Source organism: Nothobranchius furzeri, chromosome 5 (genome assembly GCF_043380555.1).
Source record: "Nothobranchius furzeri strain GRZ-AD chromosome 5, NfurGRZ-RIMD1, whole genome shotgun sequence".
NCBI classification, from domain to species: Eukaryota; Metazoa; Chordata; class Actinopteri; order Cyprinodontiformes; family Nothobranchiidae; genus Nothobranchius; species Nothobranchius furzeri.
In genome coordinates this window covers 14,295,991-14,305,217 of record NC_091745.1, presented here as the reverse complement: position 1 = coordinate 14,305,217, position 9,227 = coordinate 14,295,991, and the positions used below count along the sequence as shown (strand labels likewise).

Sequence of the window (9,227 nt, the reverse complement as noted above, 5' to 3'; positions counted from 1 at the left end):
TGTGTTCTCCTCTTGTTTATCTGTCTCTGCACTCCCCCCCCCCCCCTTCCCCCATGAACATAAATCTCTCATTCACAAATAGAGGCCAAAAGAGGCTCAGCTGATGTGATGAGATTATAATGTGTGTGTGTGTGTTTCTGATTACAAATCAGCCTCAGTTCAGATAGGTGGAAAAAGCTTCTCCCCCTTCCCTGTAATTTATGTGACCCCTCCCCCTTTCATGATGTCTCCACCCACTTTCAGCTGCTGGCCCCTCCCCTCCATCAACCTTCCTACCTCTCTGCCTCCCAGCCAGATCTGAGGACATGCACTGCTGCGGCTGCACAGGTTTTTAGGGGAAAGCTGAATCAGAGGAGCAGAGGACAACAGCAGCTCCTGGAGAGGAGACGCTGACAGCAGGTGGACAGAAAAGTCCTCCCAGGTTTCTGAGGGAGTTTTGGGAGACAAAAGGTGAGACAGGAAGGAGAGAGGAGACTTCAGAAGTGGGAGGTTCTTCCACAGAAGATCTTTGGCTTCCTCTTGGACTCAGACACCCAGAGACCAGAATCATGGAGCCCTCCATGCCGACAGAGGTCGAGGGGGACCACAAGGAGAGGAAGAAGATCCAGTTTGATGTTCCAGCCTCGGCGCCCACCAACCTGGACCCACGGCAAGTGGAGATGGTGAGCAACCAGATTAGATCCACGAGAAAATCTCGATTTAAGCTTTGAACCTGTTGGTGGGTTTTGTATTGACATGCAGGCATTCAAGGACAGCGTGTTTACGAAGTGCTGCTCTGTCCAGAGAAACGCCCCTCTCAGCAGATTAATGTCTCACGACCTCATCTCATCTTCACCTCTTTCACAAAGTCACACTGAGGTGAAAGTCATCACCTTGTTCTTCTGTAACCTGAGAACTTGACGTTTTGCTTATCAAATGACATTTTTTAGCATTCATCAGATTTCTGGTTTTCAGACGTTCGACCTGAGCGTTTTCTGATAAAGCCGGTCTGTTGTGGGCTGTCACGAGGCTTCAGGAGTAACTCGTCTGAGGAGTTGGAACAACTCTCTCATTTTTAGCTGTAGTTCTTATTTTAGAGCAGGCAAAAGTGGGTCAAAGCAGTTTGGTTTCAGAGAAGATTGAGGCCAAACGGCTCCTGAGAGCTCCAGGAGAGCTGAGAGAGGGAGATGTGTTTTAGGATAGCTGACCTGTAGGGTCACCTGTGAGGGGTCTTCATGATGGTATCTCCTTAATAATGACTAACACTCTGTCATTACCCAGAACTGTGTTCTCGTGTCACACGACTTGGACTTGACTTGAACCTTAAGAGCAATGACCCGTGACTTCATATGAACTTGAACCTGTGGACGAGAAAATATTTGAAAACCTGCTGAACATAAACTATTCTGTTCAACTTCATTAAAGTTTGTTCATCTGTCCAATACATCTTTCCAAAAACGAATCGTAATTCCGTTTAAAAGAGACGAATGAAGTTCTGTTGTTTTGGTTCTTTTCTAAAGCGTACTGATTAGTTTTTACCTTTTTTAGCTGACAGGTTTTGGCTAACTCTGCAGCCATCCTCAGAGTACCGCCGATGTTGGTGGCGTCACTTCTTTCTCTGTTTAATAAAAACAAATCAATACTCTGTGTTTAGAAAAGAACCAAACAATGGAATTTGTTGCATTGAAAAAAAAAACGTACAAAAGATGAGACAGATTAAGGCGTTTTTCTTAAATTAGAACAGTTCTGTGGTCTATACATATTCATGAAGTTCTTTACATTAACTCTCTCACATAAAGCAATCTCAGCAGTTTTATTCTTGACAGTTTCAGTACCTTCCAGAATGAGCCGTTTCAGGGCTCTTTCACCTTAAAAGTGCAATCTGTGGGAATTAAGTAAAAATGACCACCTGTGGTCAAATGTGGTTACTGCAATCATGTTTCATGGCTGCTTTCAGTAAAGTCGGGCGTACATTGCACGACTTTTTCATTTTTTAAGTAAAAGGATCGAAAACATGCATGTGAGAAGCCCGGGGCGAGTTTTGCGCTGAGCGTCGTAGTAAACGGGGGTTACGAGAGGCGATGGGCACTGCGTGACCGGCTACCGATCAGCAATCGTAAGCTTGCACAAATTTCTGGCTTGCTCGATATTTTGCTCATCTCTCGTAAGGGTCTCGCACTGATGGAGTGGCAGTAGCTGCGACCCAAAAAGTACCAGAACCGCCCACGGTGTAATGTCCAGAAATTTTTCACCTACAGAATGACCTATATGCCACCGGTCATCTGCAGACCTGATTCTATTCTCCAAGGTGGATTTTACACTCCAGCTTCCTAAAAGCCCAGAAGGATACTGTAACCTTGTTGACATTTCAGGAGGAACACGTCAGCCTGTGTTCCCAAACGAAGCCTTCTTTAATACCACCGCAGGGTGCCCACTCTCTGAATAAAGTGAACGTTTTCATAAAACGAAATTAACCAATGTTTTATGGCTGATAATAATGTTTCATTAATCTGTACTTGAATTATTGAAATGAAATGAATTATTACAATGAATGATTTATATATATGGTAATCAGTAATGTTTGATTTGACAAGGCAATCATCACCCGCACTCAGACACAAGAACAAATTAAAGTGAAGTTAAACTCACCCCACAATGTTGACCGCTGGAGATAGGCACTGCCCCCCCCCCCCCCCCCCCCCGCGACCCTTCATGGACAAGCGGGTTCAGAAAATGGATGGATGGAAAGTAAATTCTTACTTTAATGACCCTGACTCTTTCCTTGAATCAAGACGAAGTGTTTACAATCCCTGAATAAACAAATTATTCTAGAATCTTCTGATTAAACATCCAAAGACCAGGCAAGTTGATATTTTATATTTATATAGAGTATCACAGCTTATTGGTCATAAGTAAGGGAAATATATTAAGCTCTTAAAGCACTAAATTTACCACTCCTACAACGGCATGCATAAACATGCGTGACCACAGCTTGCCAGCTATTTCCCTATTAACGCACGTCCGTCGTTTTTATTTATACACTTTTTTTTGCACAAGGATTGTCAAGAAAGCGTGTTTATGTCAAAGTAAACTGATAAAACATAGATTTTCTTTCTTTCTTTCTTTCTTTCTTTCTTTCTTTCTTTCTTTCTTTCTTTCTTTCTTTCTTTCTTTCTTTCTTTTTCCTCCTCCAACCCCCGTAAATCCCTGTGTGTCCTCCTACAGCGCTCCTAAAGGACAACAGACATCAATAATAACATAAAAAGTTTGACGAGTGGAGTCAAAACAGCGATTTTTAGCGTATTTGTGGGTCCGACGTGTTGCTTCCAGACGCACGTGAGCGGTCAGGTCGCATCCGAGAACTGTCTCAGGGCTGTGCAAAATATCAGCCTTCTACCTTAGGGGTGGCCAACCTTTGTGAAGCTGAGAGCTACATCACTATTACTGAGGTTGATACAACAGTGACCTTTGAACTAGAATTGATCAGTTAAGCTAAACCTCACGTATACACATTTTATGTTTGGTTTTTTAAATCTAAATTAGTGCATTTATAAAATATGGCAGCAGATGTGTTGTGCTATTTGGAGAAATGGCCTGTGGGCACCTTATTTGGCTCCTGGGGGCACTACTGTGCCCACGGGTCCCACGTTGGTGAACCCTGTTCTACATTAAACCTCTAATTGATCCCAAAACAACATAAGAAGTCATCATTAATATTTAGACACATTCCATTTTGCAAGACTATTGGTGATCAAAGTTCATTTTAATTTCTGAAGATTCAAAAAAATACAAGGGTGGAAAACTGTAAAGTGAACACTGATGATAATAAACAATCTACTGTCTAGGATATCTAGGATATTCAATATTGATAAAATGATTCTGTTATGATTGTTTTTCCTAATCAAGCCACCCTGTCTGGCCTTTTGGTTGTGTTAGGAAAATCCTTGCATTGCTTTATGGGACCTCCACTTGAATTGAACATTTATGCATTCACATGCCTCAACACTGAGCTCTGATTTTATCATCTCCTCCAAGTAACAACAGGACGTCTTCCTGCCGTATGTGCGCTGCTGTACTTTCTAAAGACCGCCTTGCTTCAGTTGGAACGATTTTGCTCAAACGGTGATCTCCTATTTTTAGGCCTGTTGACTGGCTTTCTTCCAGCTGTCTGACCTTAGGTTTTACCTTCAGATCTCAGCGCTGAAGTCTCTGTGTCGGTTAATTTAACCTTCCTTGTCTGGCAAATCATTCAAGAGTGCCGATCGCTGACTGTTTCTTGCACAAAGGTGGAAAAAATGCAAATTTGAGCAACACGTTTCCTTGATGGAGAACAGGAAACGGTAGGAGCATTCAGGATCAGAAGCATTTGTGTTTTAAAGGAGATAACATCTACTTGAGTCTTGAGGGATTCTCCTGGGATGTCTGAGTGGGAAGAGGTAACAGTTAACACTCAGCACCCCACCAAATAAGCAATTACTATCTCACCAGCCCATCCCTGCTAATGAGCTGTTTCAATTCCTGGAAATTGTTTTCCAACTCCCCTCTGTTCCTTATGATTTAAATCCCAAAACCACAGCCGACTGAGCTGCCTCTCCCTCGTTGCCATGCCAACATGCTGCACGACTATGTCACCAAGAGCTCTTCCATCGTTGGCATCTAAAATGTCAATGGGCTGGATGCTTGCATCGGTCGGAGAGGTTGTTCACAGCAATGTCGTGTTTAGGTATAGTTTCTGCGGGAATGAATGATGAGACGATTCCCTCTCCCGGAAGTGTAGGGAAACAGCGATGGATGGCATTCCTCCCACCTGCTTGGGAGTGTCTACAACGAGTGGGACATGTCTACAGCGCCTGGTCCTCCCCCATCTCAAGTCCTTCACCTCCCCCCTCCTGGACCCTCTGCAGTTCGCATACAGACCCAATAGGTCTGTAGACGACGCCATCAACCTGGCCCTCCACTTCATCCTGCAGCACCTGGACTCCACGGGCACCTACGCTAGGATCCTGTTTGTGGACTTCAGCTCTGCGTTCAACACCATCCTCCCTGCTCTGCTCCAGGACAAGCTCTCCATGCTCAACGTACCCAACTCCACCTGCAGGTGGATCACTGACTTCCTGACGGACCGAAGGCAGTGCGTGCGGCTGGGGAAGAATGTTTCCACCATTCAGACAATTAGCACAGGATCTCCACAGGGCTGTGTACTTTCTCCTCTGCTCTTCTCCCTGTACACAAACTGCTGCACCTCGAGCTATGACTCCGTTAAACTAATCAAGTTTGCGGACGACACCACCCTCATCGGGCTCATCTCTGACGGTGATGAGTCCGCCTACAGGAGAGAAGTGGAACGGCTGGTGTACTGGTGCAGCAGCAACAACCTGGAGCTCAATGCTCAGAAGACAGTGGAGATGATTGTGGACTTCAGGAAAGTCACAGCCCCATCTCTCCCCCTCGTCCTGACGGACACCCCCGTCACCACTGTGGACTCCTTCCGCTTCCTCTGAACCACCATTACACATGACCTTAGGTGGGAGCCATCCATCAGCTCCATCATCGGCAGTTGAAAAAGGCCAAGCTGCCGACCCAGATGATGGTGCAGTTTTACACGGCCATCATTGAGTCCATCCTCACTTCCTCCATCGCTGTGTGGTACGCTGGAGCCACAGTGAGGGACAAACACAGACTGCAGCGCATTGTGCGCTCTGCTGAGAAGGTGATTGGCTGCAGCCTTCCATCTCTCCAGGACCTGTACGTCTCCAGAACTCGTGGGCGTGCAGGTCGGATAGCAGCTGACCCTTCTCACCCGGGTCACAGACTTTTTGAGCCGCTTCCCTCGGGCAGGAGGTTACGGTCCATCCGGACCAGAACCTCTCGCCATAAGAACAGCTTCTTTCCATCTGCCGTTAGACTTGTGAACAGCTTATAAACACACAACCATGCTCGTCTTCGGTACTTGACATAACGTTACGTTATCGGCCATATTACCTTTACCTTCCATTTTTTATAGCAAAGTTTTATGCTAGTTATTATATTTTATTCTACTTTATTCTACTCTATTCTATTTTTTAATTATATTATTCATGTCATATGTAGCACGTTAGTACCGAAGCAAGTTCTTAGTTTGTGAATCGTTTGTTCACTAACAATGGCAATAAACCTTTTCTGATTCTGATTCTGATGGATTGTGCGACGTCAAACACAAGAAGATGTAAAATAAAACCAGTTGCTTTGAACGTTGCATTTTTTACCCAAGTATGACAAGCGAGTGAAGGCAGTGGAAGAGTCAGGTTACTGATAGCCAGTCAGAGACGAGATGTTTGTATATCATGAATAATAGTGATCCTGCCATTTTCTGCCCCCTGAACTAATTTCTACTTCCTAAAACAGAAACGCCAGCTTTTTTTCTTCCATGGCAACAGCACACAAGGCATTCATTCACACTAGAGCAACTTTAAAACTCAGGCCGAAAGGAAAGGACAACAAGGAAAAGTCTGTGTGTGTCTGTATGTGGAGTCGAACTCTGGAATCGACTGGGGCTACAGCTCAAGCAGTGTCCAAATATTTATATATTTAAAATCAAATATAAAGAACTGGGTTTGTTACAGTATAAGAGTGAGGAAGCTGGTGCGTGGTTGTTGGATTTAACATGTTGTGTGTGAAGTCTCTAGGATTGATGATGATTGTAAATACAATCAGTCAATGGTATATCAAATTTTGTATGGGAGTGTAAGCTGAATTGATTTGTTGTGTTGATACAGTGTTGACTGGTGTGATATTGAAATAACTGTTGTGACTGTAATTGTGGGGTGGGATTAAATAAGTTTTACTTCCTCCCACTCATTTTCAAGCAAGGGCTAAATGATTGTTTCTTTTGCTTTGGTTCAGTTTTGTTGTGCATCGTCGCTCATGTATATCTACATATTTCTTTTTTTAATGGCTCAAAATAAAGATCAATGAAAATGAAAAAAATGAATGAAAAGAGCACAACAGATTTTTTGAAATAACGAGTCTATGCCCACTTTAACATCCGCCTCAACTCTAAACATAAAACCTACTTAAAGCCACAGTGTGCGATATTTTTACCAGTTTATTATCAAATTTCCACGTCATAACCGTGTCCTTTTTCACTAATATTTCTCACCAACATCATTTCTAAATATTATACATTTTTAAATACATAAACTGTGGTCGAGGCTCCATGGTCATCCACCATCTTAAAACACAGTAGCTGTTTAGGGACATGCGAGCTCCACGTTACCCGTTTGGACTATGACTGTAACCTGAAAGAACCAGCAGAGGGCAGCAGTGCGCCCTGGACACATGGAGTCTGCTAATTCAACTAAGAAATAGAAAAAAATAGCAACACCGTTGCTGTACTTGTTAGTTTGAATAAAAAACAATTAAATCAAAAAACAAAATTTGTCAGTTCGTCATCATGTCCAACACAAGGAAGCTGCATATGTTCAGACCCCCGCCCGCTATTATCTGGACGCCAGCCTCCGATTAGTGTCTCTGACTCCCAAACCCACCTCAAGTTGTTCATCCGTCTTTTCCTAGTACCAGAACTCCCGACCCGGTCCCAACGCGTCCGTTCCAAAGTACTTCTACTTAAGTCTCCTCTCTCCCCGCAGCCTGCCGTCTCGCCCAACACGCTCCAGCGCTCATCCGTTAGCCAGTGGCTAAATCAGCATTGTTTACCTGATCTCCACAACACTTTACTAACGGCAGCGTAGTTCTCCACGTGTTACAGAGACGCTCCGACTCAGAGGGCTTCTTCTCAAACGTTACCTTTAGACTTTGGTCTCCTTTTGCTGGTAATCGGTGGGAGTTTACACACAGCGTACAGCGTCTTCCCGGCTCTAGCCATGGCTAACTAGTAGCTTGTGACGCCCATCTCCACCACGCCAGCCGTGAGCCACGATTGGCTGGTGGATAAGTCAGCATTGTTTACTTGATCTCCAGCGTGTCCCCGGCTCACCAACACTCCCTTCACCAGCCGTGGCTAACGATCAGCCAGTGGTCGCTCCATATCCATATAAGCTGGTAGCGGCAGCCAGTTTGTTTGCATTGAGGTGCACCATGAGCCGCATGAAACGGGTGTTGTGAGAGATTATGTTCCCCTGAAATATTCTGTTTCCCTTAGGCAGTCAAGAGCAAATATTTCCAAATCCACAGAATGTATTATCCATTATGAGGACTAAACTACCTCAAATAAAAGATGTTAAACTGAGTGAGATTACATCTTTTTACATAACTTTCAAAAATGATGAATACGTTTGCTGCAAAAGAGTGAACAAGAAAGTTTTTACTGTATCTTTTTATTGTTTTTAGGAGGAAATACAGATAAAAATCACAAGCATAACATTATTACATTACATTACATCGCTTTCCCGTAAACGTTTATCACAAATGTTGTGAAAATAGCCAGAAGTGTGATTTCCCCACACGGGGGGACAGAATATTTCAGGGAACACAATTTTTCACAACACCTGACCTCCTGGATGACATCACCCCTCCTCCGTGTGTGAATGGTGACAGCTTGAAGAACAGAACTAGCTTGCTTCCTTCAGAACTGGTAGGCTGATAAAACAGTCATAATTATAAATACTTTTTAAAGAGGTCGAGTAGCTTGTTTTAAGCTTTGTGTGGGTTAGGCTACACAGGTTGGAAATTGATCATACAGTCAAACTCATGAGTGAGCCACCATAGCTGCAATACTTCCTCTGAACTGCACGGCGCTAAAGTGTCGCATCTTTTCATCATGATTTCAACAAATTTCACACAATTTAAAATGCTAAAATTGAATTTAAATGAAAATATAAGAAAATGACTTTAAATAAATTTGCGTCTCTCTGAAATTCGTGTGTTTTACTGTGTGACATAAGATTTATCCATGTGTGACTTAAACATGAGAGACAACAGAGTTTAAAGTACAGTTTTTGGCCATTTTATTGAGAACAGTAGATGTTATGTCATTGCTGTAATGATGAGCTAATGGCTAATCTGAATGTAGCCAAGAACCAATATTCTCATACACTTGTCTCAGTCTTGGCTGCACTCAGCCTAGCCATTAGCCTATCAGTCTTGAAGGACACATGTTGTTATGCCATCAGGCGCAACTTTTTAATTATAACTTTTTCACAGAAACACAACCAACAATGTCCAAAAGTTCATTTAATTTATCAGCAAATGAAATATTTGAAGTTCAGATGGGGGACTGATTCAGGCACCGGCAACGATGATAACATGGA

At 43.4% G+C, this 9,227-nt stretch overlaps 1 protein-coding gene across 6 annotated transcripts in view; it reads left to right on the top strand.

The window, feature by feature from the left end:
- The first annotated feature begins 315 nt into the window (after positions 1–315).
- ppp1r1b (protein phosphatase 1, regulatory (inhibitor) subunit 1B) overlaps positions 316–9,227 on the top strand; it is a 53,473-nt gene continuing 44,561 nt past the window's right edge. For 4 of the 6 annotated variants that reach the window (XM_015948896.3, XM_015948892.3, XM_015948895.3 and 1 more), the window contains exons 1-2: positions 316–662; positions 742–858. In XM_015948896.3, coding sequence (XP_015804382.3) covers positions 549–662; positions 742–858 — 231 coding nt within the window. In that variant the 5' untranslated portion in view covers positions 316–548. The remainder of the gene's footprint in view (positions 663–741; positions 859–9,227) is intronic. The other 2 variants (XM_015948894.3, XM_015948893.3) reach the window with 1 other exon arrangement.